The 16,241-nt window shown below is 42.0% G+C and overlaps 1 protein-coding gene across 5 annotated transcripts in view; it reads left to right on the top strand.

Annotated features, from left to right (window-relative positions):
* LOC308103993 (disks large homolog 5-like) overlaps positions 1-16,241 on the top strand; it is a gene marked incomplete at its 3' end in the record, with an annotated part of 68,261 nt that overhangs the window by 15,168 nt on the left and 36,852 nt on the right. For 3 of the 5 annotated variants that reach the window (XM_080454231.1, XM_080454233.1, XM_080454230.1), the window contains 8 exons: positions 625-793; positions 2,730-2,873; positions 5,654-5,837; positions 7,417-7,673; positions 8,884-9,196; positions 9,642-9,872; positions 13,325-13,509; positions 14,045-14,170. In XM_080454231.1, coding sequence (XP_080310357.1) covers positions 625-793; positions 2,730-2,873; positions 5,654-5,837; positions 7,417-7,673; positions 8,884-9,196; positions 9,642-9,872; positions 13,325-13,509; positions 14,045-14,170 — 1,609 coding nt within the window. The remainder of the gene's footprint in view (positions 1-624; positions 794-2,729; positions 2,874-5,653; positions 5,838-7,416; positions 7,674-8,883; positions 9,197-9,641; positions 9,873-13,324; positions 13,510-14,044; positions 14,171-16,241) is intronic. The other 2 variants (XM_080454232.1, XM_080454234.1) reach the window with 1 other exon arrangement.

The raw sequence follows: 16,241 nt of genomic DNA, 5'->3' as shown, positions 1-16,241 counted from the left end.
ATTCAAAGTATTAACAGACTTTGGGTTATGTGCTGTGCTGTACAGCAATAGTCCCAAACCTTTTTTTTTTTGGGGGGCTGTGTCCATGGCGAGTGGCGACGGCTGTAAGCATGCCGACGATGGCTCCCATAGCCCGAATTCTTTTACATAAAACGCTAATTAACAGCTTACATTTTGGGAAAGCTAGAAACGGGCGTCACTGTTCCGTGCACATGCTCTTATGGTCAATGCCCGTGTGCAAATTCAGATCAATTGCTCCAGCCACTGAGGAGAACAGGTTTTGGTGACAGATTTTGGGGAATTATAAGAGGATATACTTTGAAATATGACATACAGAAAATAGCACATCTACAAGCTCACAATCGTGTGACATTGTGAGTTATGCTATTTTCTGTATTTTTGTCATTTTTTTCATACAATTCCTCAAAAGTTCAAACGTTTGCCTATAATGACATGCCCAATTTTTGGTGAAGAGTTGTGGTGTAGATCGGGGGGAAAAAACAGCACACCAAGCACAGTGAAACTCGGGTCCGTTGAAAGCAGTTGTTTAAAGCAGATGTAGGGTTTAATGTTGAACCCTTTTATGAGTAGCCCATGCCATCAGTGACATGCTGACACTTGCAGGTACCTCCGTTCAAGCCTCGTCCCCGCCCCCCGCCCACATGGAAGGCCACCAGGTGAGCGAGAAGATGGACACGCTGCTGTTCCAGCTGCGGCAGGTGACCCGCGAGAGGGACGAGCTGCGCAAGAGGCTGGCCCTCTCCTCGCCCGGAACCACTTTCGACGACTGCAGGTTACTGTCGTAAAAAAATGACTGTTTCTATAGAGCACTGACGTCTGACGTAATTTACGCATCCTACCTGGGTTGCGTTTTACCCCCCCCATTCTGAATTCCCATAGATGTGTTTAATATCGTGTCAAATAAGAACTGTGTTCCAAAAATAAACAAATGATCCCGGCGGTTTGACTCTTTTGGATATGAAGCATCAACTGACGGTGAGAAAACGCTAATGTTACTCCAGCCGAATTAGTTACATTTTCGCCAGAAACAGACTGTATCAAATATGAGTGACTGACTATCAGAAAAGGATACAGAGCCTCCTCCCTGACAATATCGCTGAGACAGTTTGTTTATTTTTGGACCACAATGAGACTATTCTAAGATGACCCAATGTTATTCTCCATATAGAGATTACTTCCACGACCCAGAGGATGAACGAGTGACGTCAGGACTTCTGTACACTATACATATCAATACTGAATATTTTAATCGATCAATATTTTTTTTTAAATGTTATAACAACAGACATTTAAAAAAAAGAAAGAAAAAAATATATATATATTTTTTAAATGTCTAAAAACATTTTTGAAATAGGGATTAAGTGGTTAATTCATAATGTATTTTTGTAAGTTTGGGTGCCGGGGGTTCCTTCCTACAATTTTGTAGTGGAGTCAAAAGTACAATATTTGTCTTTTTTAAATGTAGTGGAAGGAAAGTCACAAGCTTCCAATAAAACCAAATACTCAAGTAAAGTACAGACGCACACAAAAATTTACTTCAGTACAGCACTAAATGTACTTTGTTACTGCCCTGCCACTGCCCCTAGCACGCAGAAATAACTCAAAGCAACTGGAGTGCGTACTTAACGCACTGTGAAAGTGCTTCGCAAGTAATGCTCAACTCCGTAACACAAGGGGTATAGCATGCAACTTTAATGACACACCACTTACTGTAACACAGTGTTCCCACGAGCGCAACATGCCATGCTTTTATCTCACTTACTACACCAAGACCACCTCTTCACATGTGGCTCCCCACCAAGCCAAGGTCATTAGAGTTAACTAAAACTAAACTAATAACATTGAACAAGAATTAAATTAAAACATTTTTAGTTAGTTTTTAGTGGTAATACAAATAAAAACCAGGCTTTACAAAAAACAAAACAAAACGACCACTAACTGACACTGTACAAAACTAACAAACAAACTAAAATCACTGAGAAAATGTCCTTGGTTTTAGTCTTTGCGTAGTGACATAGGCCTAGTATTTTGGGTGGATAATATATGAAATCTTATCTTCCCATTTTGTTTTACTGTTTAAAACTGTCAGTTTTAACTGTGAACAAATGTTTGAAAAAAAAAATTCAATACTTGTTCTGACCTTTTTGAATCTTGCCACTGACAAATATCCCATTTTAAAATAAATCTATATAAAACATTAACCCCAAAACAAAACTAAAATAAACAACCCAAAACAAACGAAAAACAAAACTAAGCCTTTTGAAAAACTAAACACTAAACAAAACCAGTGGCGTCAGTTCAGCAAAAGCTAAGGTAAGCAAACTCCCAGAGATTAAAAGATTTAAAAATATATGTAATATATATATATATATATATATATATATATATATATATATATATATATATATAAAATAAATATTATAAAATAATAACACTTATCCTGGCGAATCCGCACGGAAGAATTGTTTTTGGGGGGTCAAACCCCCCAAAACCCCCGAAATGCATAGAAAACTATGCATTATACCTATAACACAAAACGAACACAATGGTCTTACACTTGCATTAGGCTACTATTCATGATTTTTTTTTCCTGGAGCCAAGGTATGGCACCTGCCATACCTTGCCATACCTCCCTGAACAAAACGCTAAACTAGCTAAAACAAAAAAACTAAATAATGATTTTCTTTTTTCTCTGTGTGCTGAGGTAGACCGAACTCCAAGGCGGGCCACGACTACGAGCGCCTGAAGCTGCAGTGCATGAAGGCCATGGCAGACCTGCAGTGCCTGCAGAGCCAGCACAGCAGCACGCTGAAGAGGTGCGAGGACGCCGTGAAGAAGGCCGACTTCTATCAGTGAGTCAAAGGGAATAAGGCGACCGCCGCCGAGCCTCATCAATGTTTCAGTGGCTGACGCAGCTTTTGGGTTGCATGTTTGTTCACAGCACAAATCATGCCTGCAGGGTTTTTTTTTTTTAAAGGCTGCTGCGTTTGCTGCCTCTTATGACACGTTCGCAGCAAACTGCAACAAAGGGAGGTGTGTGTGTCTGTGTGTGTGCGTGTGTGTGTGTATCTGTGTGTGTGCTAGGAGTGAAGCCATTGTGGAAGTCCAAATGCCTCTCAGTTAAGCCATCAAATCCCTTATCTTATACAAAAGATGATTAGATTTTTAAAAAGTATATAAATATATGTGTTTGTGTGTGTGTGTCTCGTACTATAAACGCGCAAAATATCTGTACGTCCGTCCGTCTGTTGTTCATGTGTCTCAAGAACCGTCCGACCCAACCGACCTCGAATAGCTGAAGTGTAAAATGGGGTTAAAGGGTTTAACACATCATTTGGTCCTTGACATGAAAGTGTTTGAGAACAACTGGTGTAGGCAACTAACAGCTGGCCTCAATGCAAACAGACTGATGAGGGATTATTGCGATTTTTAAGCCTCTCCGACTGATTGTGTGCATCAGAAACGAGCCTTTATGTACCACTGCCATGTTTGCCTCGCCCTTTTTCGATTAATTGAATAATGAAGAAACACGTAAAAAATTATAATATCAACGAATCGATGAACCTCTTAAGCCCTATTTTATACTTCTTCGCCCAACGGTGTTGTGCAGAAATAGTTAAAATAGCAGATCTTGCAGCCATAATTTCTGGTGAAGTGGTGAGTGGAAGTCATTTATTTAATGTACCGGAAATCACTACTTACAACGACAAGCCTGTTTGTAGGCCTGGCTTGTAGGAAAGCGGTCATAATAATAATAATAATAATAATAATCCATCTCTATAATAGATTTACTGTCATACAGCAAGTTTTCAGTTAAGCAGTATTGAGATCATATTTTTACTGTTACAGTGCCACTGACCGCAGCAATGCCGTTCACATCCATGAGCATCACTGAGGAACCGGTAGAGATTAGCCTGGAGTCAAGCAGGAATAATACTAGTAGAATAGGCCAGTGGTGTTTGCATGTTCTCCCCGTGTCCCCTAGGGTAGGTAGGTACCCTCACAAAAAAACATGCAGTAATCCTGGTCTTTATACTGCCTCCCCCTGGTCAGCCGGGGTGCCTGATGGAGGGGAAAGGAACTGGTTGGAATAACGTGTTTCTTCCACACGCTACGTCTTACCGGGGAAACTCCCCGTCAGGTGATAAGAAGCGGCTTGTAAGCTCCTCATGCATTGAAGGAGGCATGAGCTCAGTTCTGGGCTCTCCCCAGGCTGGCAGAGGGAGAGTTCTAGCGCCCAGGATTACACAGGCAATTGGCACTGGGTGAAAAAATGGGTTACAAAATCGTGGGATAAAAAAGTACAAAAATGAATAGGCCAGTGGTTTCTCAAGCATATTCCAACTTATGTATTTGGCCGCGAACCCCTATCTGAAAAGATTTTGTGCCAGGGACCCCCTTATGACGATGTCTCGTCATAAGTCGTTCTTGGCAGTGAGAGAGTTAAGCGAAGATTTGTCAATGCGATGTGTTGTGAGCTTGTAGAATGGCTATTTTTGAACAGACGAAAAATAGGAATGGGTTCAAGTCTTTAAACTGTTCCTCATTTTTGGTGTGGACCTCCTGGAACCCCTCAAGGACCCCTGGGGGTCTCCGGACCCCACTTTGAGAACCATTGGATTAGGGCATTAGTCTCCAAATGAGATTAGATGGGTAGCTCCCTCCCTAGCAACACCCCCCACCCCAAAAACAACAACAACCACAACAACAACAACAACAACAAATATATATATATCTTACAACCAGCTTAACTTGTCTGCATCTCCATTGTCCAGGGGGGATTCCCCTTTCACTGAGCTGTAAAGGATTCCCGGGTTTGAATCCAGCTGGTAACACTTACTCTCAGTAAGGTCTACCTTTTTGTTCCTCTAATCTAGCAACATTGTATGTACTATAACGCATAACAATATCGTGGTGCAACAGTTAATTCAACTAATCGATTTAATTGATTATAAAAAAAAGATCAATATTCGATAATTTGGTGGCCCCCCTGTAGTACCTCTGAGGACCCCCTGTTGAAGACCCCTGATTAAAAGGTGTAACTGTGGAAATGTGGAAAGGCTTTTTTTTTTTACAGCTACTGTCTCAGTGTTGATTTCGTCGACTAAAACTATGACGAAAAATGTTCGTCAACTACCTTTTTTCTCTTACAAAAACTAAATAACGAAATAAAAACTATGCTACGATGACTAAAACTTACACTAAATATATTTACATTTTCGTCAACAAATAAAAACTAGACTAAAATGTTATGGAGGGACGAGTGGAGAAGAGATCCAGTAGAACTAAAAGACAAGTCATTTTATGTTTGGTTGCACTCAGGTGTTGCGCTCTGAAAATAGCAGATCTACAAGCTCACAACGTGTCGCACTTGTGAGCTTGTAGATCGGCTATTTTCAGCACGCAACCAAGTGTAAAATCAGCCATTACGACGCCATCAAGGACTGCCAAGACACATTTTAGTCGACTAAATCAACTGTAGATTTAGTCGACTAAAATCTTATGATAATTAGTCCACTAAAGCTAGACTAAAACCATAACATTTCAGGTGACTAAAATATGACTGACTGAAAATGTGCTGTCAAAATCAACACTATACTGTCTCCCCCTCCCCCTCCCCCACCCCATGCAGCACCCTCCACAGTCGGCAGGTGAGCGAGCAGGCGCAGCTGAAGGAGGAGCTGGAGGCCGTGCGGCAGGACAACATGCAGCTGGTCAGGGAGCACAACCACGCCAAGCAGGCCTGTGAGGAGCTGAGGAGGCTGCACGACGACGACCAGAGAGAGGTGGCCGACATGAGGATGGTGCAGCAGCAGGTGAGCAACAACTAGGGTTACGTTGGGATCCGGGAACCTGGAGGAAACCGGATCCAACATTGAGGAGCCGGAATCGGTTCCATCACATTTGGAACCGTTTCCGTAACCAGTTTATTACACCGTCAGTGGTCCTCAAACCTCAGGACCACCATAACTCAGAGAGTGTACAAACTTTTAGAACCACTACAATAATATGTATGCAATACCGTATGTATGATTGAATTTGTCTTTATCCAAAAATTGGAATGAAAGTCCAAATTAAATATACATTGTTTAAATATATAGGAATCGTTAATCGTTAAAGATGAATTCCGACAACTTATCCGGACAGTGGCTCTCCCTGAATCTTTTTGGGTGTGAAAGCTCTGAATTTCCTCCGCCGATATAACCGAGATATTTGCTCTCCCCCTTACGTTCCCTTTAACCTTAGTCTGATTTGAGGGAATAAAACATGTAAAACTTTAGAAACAAGTTTAATATTAAGAGAGAACCTCATTTAAAAAAAAATACTGTACTGTCGAAACGTTAGTAATTATTTTTTGCACCCATTTTGGGCTTAAACTTTTTGCCGTTTGAGGTTGCTTTGGTCCCTGTCTGAGAAGCGACGGCCCTCATGCTTAACATAAGTTTAAGCGTGTGAACTCTCAAGAAATTAGTTCTATTATTTAGCCTCTCATTACTATTAGTGTATTCGTAGACGGTAAGGCAGACTGGTCTCCGCCATGTCTCCATGTATGAGGAATTCTTTGTAGACAAACGGCCCTGACCAGTATCTGCCTTAGCTGCTACATTAAGCCATTTAGATGTATAGCAACAGGATTTTTTGGGATTTTTTATTTTACATGTTTTTCATATTGGAATAGGATTTAGAAGGCGTTTTAAACTCAAGAAGGTCAGCTCATTAAATGTTTGACATACCTTACATGACCATGGGGAATGAATGTCTAAAATGGAAATTTGATAAGCCTGGCTGGCAGGGATGCGTGCCTTATTGTCTGAACAGGAGTGTTTATGAGTTTATACCATCGTTAGGTAAATTGCTGTATACCATTGCGTGGCATTCAAATTGAGATTCAAATTAGCCCGGCGAGGTCAATCCAAACTAGGTCTTAACTAAGATGTTGGATGCCAGTCCAGTCCATTCTCCTGACTTCTCTCTGACTCTGTCCATGTTTTTAGTCCCCCACTTGTCCTCTGAGGTAAACTACTGTAGTTCATACTGTATGTACAAAATGTTGGCCACGTATGAACCGTGGACAATTTCCAGAGGATCAGGTCTGGCCATTGTCCAAAGTCGCCCCCTTTCACAACTGTAGTATTTAAGAGGAGATTGTCTGTGGCAGATGTATTCTCACGTACTGTAAATCAGTGGTGGAAAGTAACTGAAGTCTATTTTCAAAAGACTTTGACCAACTTTGAAAGCTTTTGAATTTCATTTGTGAAATAGAACATTCAGCATAATGAGTACTTAAACATTTGCTGCTGCCACCCCTTTTGTACTTGTTGCGCCATTTCTCTTCAGAAATCGATTTAAATCGATTAGTTTGATTAACGGTTGCATCCCTGGTGTCGTGTGCAGGTGATGCGGGAGGGCTCGTCGGACGCGCTCAGCGGCCTGTACGACGCGGCCGTGGACAAGCTGGACGCCCTGAAGAGGGACTACGAGGCTCTGAGGAAGCGCTACAACGAGAAGACGGCGGTCCACAACGCCGACCTGAGCCGCGTGGAGCACGCCGACGAGGAGGGCCGGCGGCTGCAGAAGCAGGTGGACATGCTGCTGCAGCAGAGGGACGCTGCCATCCACTACCAGCAGCAGTACTCCTCCTCTGTGAGGAGGTAAGGCTGGGGCGCACGCACACACATATACACACACACACACACCGGCACCCCTTGGGTTAGTGTCGAAATTTTCAATTCAATTCAATTTTTATTAAAGTGTCACATCACAACAAGTTGTCTCTAGACACTTTACATGTAGAGCAGAGACCCGACAGTCCCACCCTGAGCAAGCAATTTTGCGACAGCGGTAACAAAAAACTCCCGCTTAACTGGAAGAAACGTCAGGCAGACCCTAGGCTCTAGGGTGGGAGGCCATCTGCCTCGACCGTGTCGGGGGGGGGAAAGAAGAGAGAGAGAGGGAGAGACAAGTAGTAGCATTAACAATAGTAGCAAATATAATAGTGTAAGATAGTATATGATAATATAATATAGTACAACAATAATGTGTATACAGTATATAATGGTATAATATAAGAATGTTAAGATAATATACAGTATAGTGTACTGTAGTAGAAATCCACGGTCGTGCTCCATGGAAATGTCCATAGCAAGGACACTGAACCCCTATAACTTCTCCCGAAGAGCAGGTTGGTGCCTGCCTTGCATGGTTGCCTCCACCGTCTGTGTGTGAATGGGTGAATGTAAAGCGCTTTGGAGAAAGGCGCTATGTAAATGTATGATTTACCATTTAGATGATGGTTTACAATAATTCTTTAGTAAACTGCACAATCAAGTTGGCTCCCGTTTCTTCACACAGATAATACAGGTAACAAACCAACTAACGTGCGATTTGATTATCGATCGCAAAGTGGCTTTTTCACAAATGAAATATATTGTCTCTGTCGGGTGGAAACCTCATATGTCCAAAACTGTTACTTTTCAGGATAAAAAAAAAAGAAAAGGCAAAAGTAACAGATCTACAAGCTCAAAACGCGTTGCTTCACACCACGTTTCGAGCTTGTGGATCTGCTGCTTTTGATGCTTTTGTGTGACGCTGTAGTATGATCAAGTAGGGCGTTAATTTACAAAAAAACACAAAAAGTTTGAATATGGAGATGGAAGGTTTCCGCCCGGCAGTGACGTTATACTATATATGAATATAATATCTAAATATGTATTATTCTCTACATGACCCTCATGTCTATACCCTCCCCAAGACCAACCAGTAGGGGTCAGCAGTGACGGGGACTAAAAGGGGGAATTGGGAATTGGCATAATGACAAAATTAATTACAAACAACAACCTCTCTGTGCTCTGTGTGCATCAGGTTTGACTCCACGCAGCAGGAGCTGTCCAAGGCGGCGTCGCAGAACAAGGAGCTGCAGAGGGAGATGGAGCGGCTGCAGGCGGAGGCCACGCGCCTCAAGGCGGGGCAGCTCAAGGCCGCCAAGGACTGCGACAAGTACAAGGAGGAGCGCGACTCCGTGTTCAACGAGTACCGGCTGATCATGAGCGAGCGGGACCAGGTGATCAAGGAGGTGGACAAGCTGCAGACGGGCCTGGAGGCGGCCGAGGCCAAGCTGAAGAACACCTCCTCGGAGAGACGCGTGGCCAGCGAGGAGCTGGAGGCTCTGCGGCAGGTAAACAAACGCCTCATTTAACCCATTGACCTATATAACAGTGGTTCTCAAACATTTTCATGTTAAGGACCCCCAAAATGATATGTATTTGAATGATGTTTGGCCGTGGACCCCCATCTCAAAATATTTTGTTCCAGGGACCCCCAGAAGTTGTAACATGAGTTAAAAATGTTCGCTTAAAAAAATATATATTTTCAAAGATTTGCACACATTTTCACGATTTTTCAAAAATAGCAGCTTGTATATCTGCTATTTTTGAATAGCCAAATAAATCTTAAAATTACACCGATTGCGTTCCCGGTCTTAAAGGGGTTAATGGGTTAAAGTAGTTCAACAGATTGTGATGCTATATCAACACATTTTGCTTGGGGAATCCCCTGGTATCCCCCCCCCCCCCACCCCTCCCCTTGGCCTAATGAATACCAAACCATGTGGTTAAAAACAGGAGCTGGGCTCAGCGCTGGTGGACCGGGACCGGGCCATCTGCGAGAAGAACGAGCTGCTGGAGAAGTACTGCCACGAGGTGAAGGACAAGGCCGAGGCCCAGAAGGAGCTGAGCCAGGCCTGCAAGGACATGGAGATGGTCCGCGAGGAGAGGGACGTGGCCCGCAAGGAGCGCACCGAGGCCATCATCCAGAGGGACCAGCTGCTCCGGGAGTACTACCAGGCCAGACAGGTGGGTGGTGCTGTAGTAGGGCCTCAGATAAAAGCTGAAAAAAAAACTCTGTTTGCTGCTCAGGGAGTACTACCAGGTCAGACAGGTTGCTACTGTAAGGCCACTGTTTCCCAAAAACTGGGCCACGGGCCCATTTTTATGGGTGGCGGGTAAATATCCCCTTTTTCCCTCCGTTTTCCTGCAATTTTTACATTTTCTTCAATTCAAAAGATTTTCAAAAAATCTAAATCTTTCAGAAAAAATAAATAAATGATACATTCCACGAATTAAAAAAATCGTTTAAGAAGTCGTGAAAATAGCCGATCTACAAACTCACAACTCTATTTTCACTAGTTTTGGTCCCGGGGAGACATCACATTTCTCTTTTGGGTCTCGTTTGAGAACCGGTGCTGTTTTGTGGCCTCAAATCAAAGCTAAAAAGCTTTCTGTTTGCTGCTGCCTTTTATTGAGAAAAAAAAAAAAAAAAAAAACACCAACATCATCATTCTTCTGCATTGCAATTTTATTCTCTTGTCTTTCTGGGGGGGGGGGGGGGGGGGTTATTGTTAAAATATCCTTTCCTAACGTGTTTATTTTGCCGTCTTGATGTCTTAATGCTTAATGTTTTATGTAAAGCACTTTAAATTGCCTTGTTGAAACGTGCTAATAAACCTTGTTTTCTATCAATTACACACCCCACGAAGCCTTGAATTCATGGATTTTGTTTTTGTTTTTGTCGCATTCCTAAGTCAATAATTTGATGACCGGGTGTATTTCCTGTAGGGGACACAAAGAGACTCCTTTGAGTCTCCTACCGGATATATTTGCATCTTTCCGCCGGTAATCAAATTATTGGCTTAGGAATGCAACACAATTAAAAATGAATTCAAGGCTTCATGGGGTGTGCAATTAATAAATAAGTCATTTTTGGGGTGAACTACTCCTTTAAGTAAAATGTCATGATGGTGACAGCCCTGCAGGTTGGCAGACGGAGAGACAGACAGACAGACAGACAGACAGGCAGACATACAGTATAGACATATAGACAGACAGACAGACATAGACAGACAGACAGAGACAGTCTAACAGACAGACAGATGTAACACTACCAATGTGAGGGGATTGATTAATTTTCCCCGCTGACCAGTTAATCCGTTCATCCCGTCTCATATAGGGTAATGGGATGGTTCCTCTCACAGCTGCTTGGGTTTTCACTGAGCCCTTTCCACCATTATTTTCACCACCAGCAGCACGTAGTACCACTAGTACATTTACTCAAGTACAATTTCTTTGTGTACTAGTATTTTTGCTTTACTTGATACTTCATACTTCTACTCCACTACATCTAAGTGGAAAATATTTTATTCCACTACATTTATTTGTACAGCTTTAGTTTCTAGTTACTTTGCAGGTTTAGATTATTAGTAATTAATCTAGTTATTAATAAAGACTCCTATACGTTTTGAAAACAGCCGTAAGTGGTTAATGATCTATATAGTTATAGTTCAATAATATGATATATGTGATTCTTAAATGGCCATTCTGCATAGTGAGCACTTTTGCTACTTTATGTATATTTTGATTATAATATTTGGCACAGTACTACGATTTTGAATGCAGGACTTTTTCTTGTAACAAAGTATTTTTTTTACCCTGTGGTGTTACTTCTTTTAAGTCCAATAACTGAGTACTTCTAGTCAGCCACTAGGATACATTAGTGCTTTGGACATCCGTTTTCCAGGAGAAAGTAATGGTCTGTCCAATCTGGCCCGATGGAGACCGGAGGATCCCTGCATTAGGAAATTAACAGCGTTAACCCATTAAGACCGGTAACGCATCTGTGTCATTTTAAGATTTATTTGGCTATTTTAGAAAAATTGTGAAAAATTGTGCAAATCTTTGAATATATATATTTTCAAAGCAAACCTTTGTAACTCAAATCTTGGCTTCTGGGGGTCCCTGGAGCAACATATTTTAAAAATGTTCGCTTTAAAAAATATATATTTAAAGATTTGCACACATTTTCCTGATTTTTCAAAAAATAGCAGATCTACAAGCTCATAGCGCGGCACTCGGTGCCGCGCTATGAGCTTGTAGAAATCTAAAAATGACACAGATGTGTTCCCGGTCTTAATGGGTTAAGCGGCTAACTGGCCTCTTCTGACAGTGAGACAGAGAGCGAGGCACAATGAAAAATCGTCACTGTCGGGGAGGAAAGCTCGTATGTCCTAAAAAACGTTCCTTTTTTTTTTTAAAGAAAATAGCTGATGTGACACGTTGTGAGCTCGTAGTTTGGCTGTTTTCACTACTTTTGTGCGACACTCTGGTAGGGCGTTAACTTACGGGGAAAAAAAACATTAAAAAGTCTAAACATGCAGATACAAGGTTTCTGACAGCAAATGAAATGTGCTGCCTCTGAAAGAGATAATTAAAGCGGCCTGCATTAAAACGGCAAACCTAATGGAATTGATTTAGCCCTGTACATTACTCATCATGCCTGCAGTATGACTCAGTTAATCACGGTGGACTAACAGTTTCTGAGCCTGTAGAGACATATATTAGTGTAATGTATGTATTTTTTTTAAATATCTAATCCTTTCCGAATACGAATCCAAATCCCTTTTCCGTTATCCCAGTCTTTTTTATAATCAGCTCTCCATCTGTGTGTGTGTGTGTGTGTGTGTGTGTGTGTGTGTGTGTGTGTGTGTGTGTGCGTGTGTGTTTCTGTGCTGGTGTGCAACTTAAATATACAAAGAATTAATTACAATGACTGTAGTGATTATATGATTCACTTTATATGGCTTTATCATGTTGTTGCTGGTTCGGAAAGCACAATAAATACGACTTGACTTGCTTAGTATTAGTAAGGACTCGAGCATTACACGGGTTTAATGAATCACTTTCAACCCGGCATCACTACTTTGGGCATGTCATTATAGGCGAAAATGTCCGAAATATGTTCATCGTACGACAAAGTATTTAGGGCTTAAGTGGTGAACCCATTAAAACATCTGTGTCATTTTACATCATTTTGCATCAAAATCTTTTAACCACTTTAACCATATTTTATACTTTGGCTATTCAAAAATAGCAGATATAAAAGCTCTTAGCGCATCACTTTGCAGATCTATGAGCTTGTAGATTTGCTATTTTTGAAGAAGAAAAAAATCGTACAAATCTTTGAATATAATATATATTTTTTTTGAACAATTTTTTTTAGCTGAAATCTTTGCTTCATGGGGTCCCTGGAACAAAATATTTTGAGATGGAGGTCTGCAGGCCAAATCATATAATCTTGGGGGTCCTTGACATGAAAACATTTGAGCACCACTGATGCATAGCAACATAGGTTTTTCAGAAAACTGTTAGGATTTTATAAGACATTTGTAGAATCGGCCTCAGGTCTTAATGGGTTAACACACTCTTTGAGTACACCTCCTCCAACCTACTGAACATGCTTTGCTTTTCCACAGAAACAAGACTCGGCCACTCTGGACATGGAGCGGGCCAACAAGGAGATCGAGATGCTGAGGAAGCAGTACGAGGCCATCTCCCAGGAGCTGAAGGAGGCCTCGCAGGAGGCCGAGGTGGCCAAGTGCCGACGGGACTGGGCCTTCCAGGAGAGGGACAAGATCGTGGCAGAGAGGGAGAGCATACGGTAATAATGACTCATTTATAGGCTTGGTTTGCGAATCGCGTCGGGCACCGAAAAGAGCCGACTTGCAAGCTCACAATGCGTTGCATTGCGCTGTGTTGTGCACTTGCAGATCTGCTGTGTCCGATACGCAAGCACTGGCAAATTGGGCTTAATGCCTGAGTTCACGCTGGCAGCTACAAAGTCTTACCATTCATTTACAAAGGAAGCCAGCGGCATGAAGAAGATATTGATGCTTTTGATGCTCGCTACAACGCGTAGCGAAATATAGCTCCACGAAATGTAGCTCCACGAAATGTAACTTGTTTTAGCTCCACACTAGCAGCTACAAAGCTACGGTTACTTTTCAGGAAATGGCGGGAAAAGGAAGCTGTGATCCAATATAGTTCATATTTAGTCGCAAGCTCTTGTTAATACTTTTCATACTTTGAGTTTTGCACGGCGACGCCGTTCGTGCCGTCGGCACACCAGAGATCTAGGATGTGGGAAATGTGTTTGTCACCTCATGATTCATGAGTATGTGTTGTGTGTCCGACAGCACGCTGTGTGACAACCTGCGGCGGGAGCGAGACAGAGCCGTGAGCGACCTGGCGGATGCTTTGAGGAACCTGGACGACATGAGGAAACAGAAGAACGACGCGGCGCGGGAACTCAAGGAGCTGAAGTGAGTCGCTCTTCAATTTTTGTGCCATTGGGGCCATGCGCCAAGCGCCTCTCTGCCATGCATTTCATTGGAAAAGACACACTGGAGCGCTGCTCTTCTGGCTGAGCACTGCGCTTCAGTGCTCTCTGCGTCCAGCGTCTTTTGGTGGAGTGCTCTGGGGCTCCACGAGCAGAACATATTTTAACTTTTAGGAGAGGAGCGCTTCGCATCAATGTCTTTTCCTATGCAGAGGGCTATTTTCGAAACATTTTAACAACACAAATCTGGTACAGGGCTCCCTGGCACAAAATATTTTCAGATATTTCAGAGTCCGTGGACAAATTCATATTAATTTGGGGTTCCTTGACATTAAAAAGTTTGTTTAAACAACTTTAGGAAACAAGACCAAATAAGCAACTACACTTAAAGGTAGGGTAAGTGATTTGCTTTGGTTAAAATAAGTGTTAAATAGCTCTATATTCTGATAGTACTCATTGCTATAGAGTGTTTGTTCAGTATTAGGAGTCTCCTTGTCTCTCCAGCTCTTTATTAAACAGAAAATGCATTTTCGTTTCAGTTTCAGTTTCATTTCCAATTTTATCCAACCAGGACAGAGAACTCAATCAGGATACAGATTAAACAAGTGAAATTTGAAGTGATGACACTAAGAAATGAGCAGACAAAATTGGAACTGGAACACTATACAAATTAAGCTTAAAAATGGGTACTTTCTCCTGATTGGCTGAGATTTTGACACCTACCGAAAAATGTATTTTCTGTTTATTAAAGAGCTGGAGAGACAGGGAGACTCCTGTTACTGAAAAAACACTCTATAGCAATGATTACTATCAGAATATAGTATTTTAACCTTTTAACAAAATACTTTTTGTTTTAACCAAAAAATATCACTTACCCTACCTTTAACACCTTTACCGCCGGGCCCGTAGTTCTACGGGCCGTTAAATCCAACGGTTAAGCGCCGAGCCCGTAGTCCTACGGGCTGCGGTCTTTTCGCGCATGCGCGGTCCGGGTGCACTTTCGGAATTTTTTTGATCCACTTCCGTTTCCGGTTTGATGACAGGAAATAGAATTATTTGGGATCCGGTTTCGACGATCACGCCCGCTCCCATTCTACAGACGAAACTGAAACTCAATTCTCTTCCTGTAGTTTTTTCTCCTCGCATTTCACTGTTTAACGTAATCCGCTCTAACTCAAACATGGATGCCCCGTTTGACACGCGATCTTCACTGGGAGATACAGGGAGATCTCGCGAATGTAAACAGACCGTTCACGGCTCAATCTTAAGGATTTTAACAAGATCTATGGCGACATGAAAAAAACAAAAAAACAACAAAAACACCTTGGCACTGGTGAGTACATTATGAGATTAACCTCTGGCGGTGGATGTGTTAACAAACAAGCCCCCAAGCGACTTTACAGAAAAACAAGCCCAACGTCGCTTATAATAAATGGGCATGGCAACACTGATGATATCCAAAGTGCTCCGTCACTCATAGAACGCTTTCGGTGGCCACGGGCCCAAATACAGGACTAGATCTTCACATTTCCATTTGTGTGGGAGACTTCAGATCGGGTCTTTTGTGCCACCCAGTGGTGGCATCGTTTAAGTCACTCACTGGATTTGAGTGCCATTCAGACCAATCATAGTATGTGCATATTATAGAGTTTAGGGCTGGCCGTTATGACTTCAAATCAATGCCATGATTATTTAAAACTTTTACCTCGATTTACAATTAATGAACGATTGTAAAACAAAACGGTGAAAATAGGCGATCTACAAGCTCACAATGCGTCGTGATGTGACGCGCTGTGAGCTTGTTGATCGCCCATTTTCGCTATTTTAGTGTGCCGCCATTGTACAATGAAGTATAATACAGAGTTAAGTGCTTCATCAAAATCATCGATTTAGTCGTTTATAAAAAATACATAGAATGTTTTCATGTCGATTCATTGATACGTATTATGAAGGAAAAAAAAACTGCTTCTAAATTTTTCTATGAACCTACATATGCAAAATTAAGTCAGTTGTTGGTTATAAATATCCGTTTTGACATGTTTTCAGTTTGTTGT

Source organism: Gymnoscopelus braueri (genome assembly GCF_963280865.1).
Source record: "Gymnoscopelus braueri genome assembly, chromosome: 17".
NCBI lineage: Eukaryota > Metazoa > Chordata > Actinopteri > Myctophiformes > Myctophidae > Gymnoscopelus > Gymnoscopelus braueri.
Note: the sequence above shows the minus strand (reverse complement) of the source record. Positions and strands in the feature narration are given on the sequence as shown.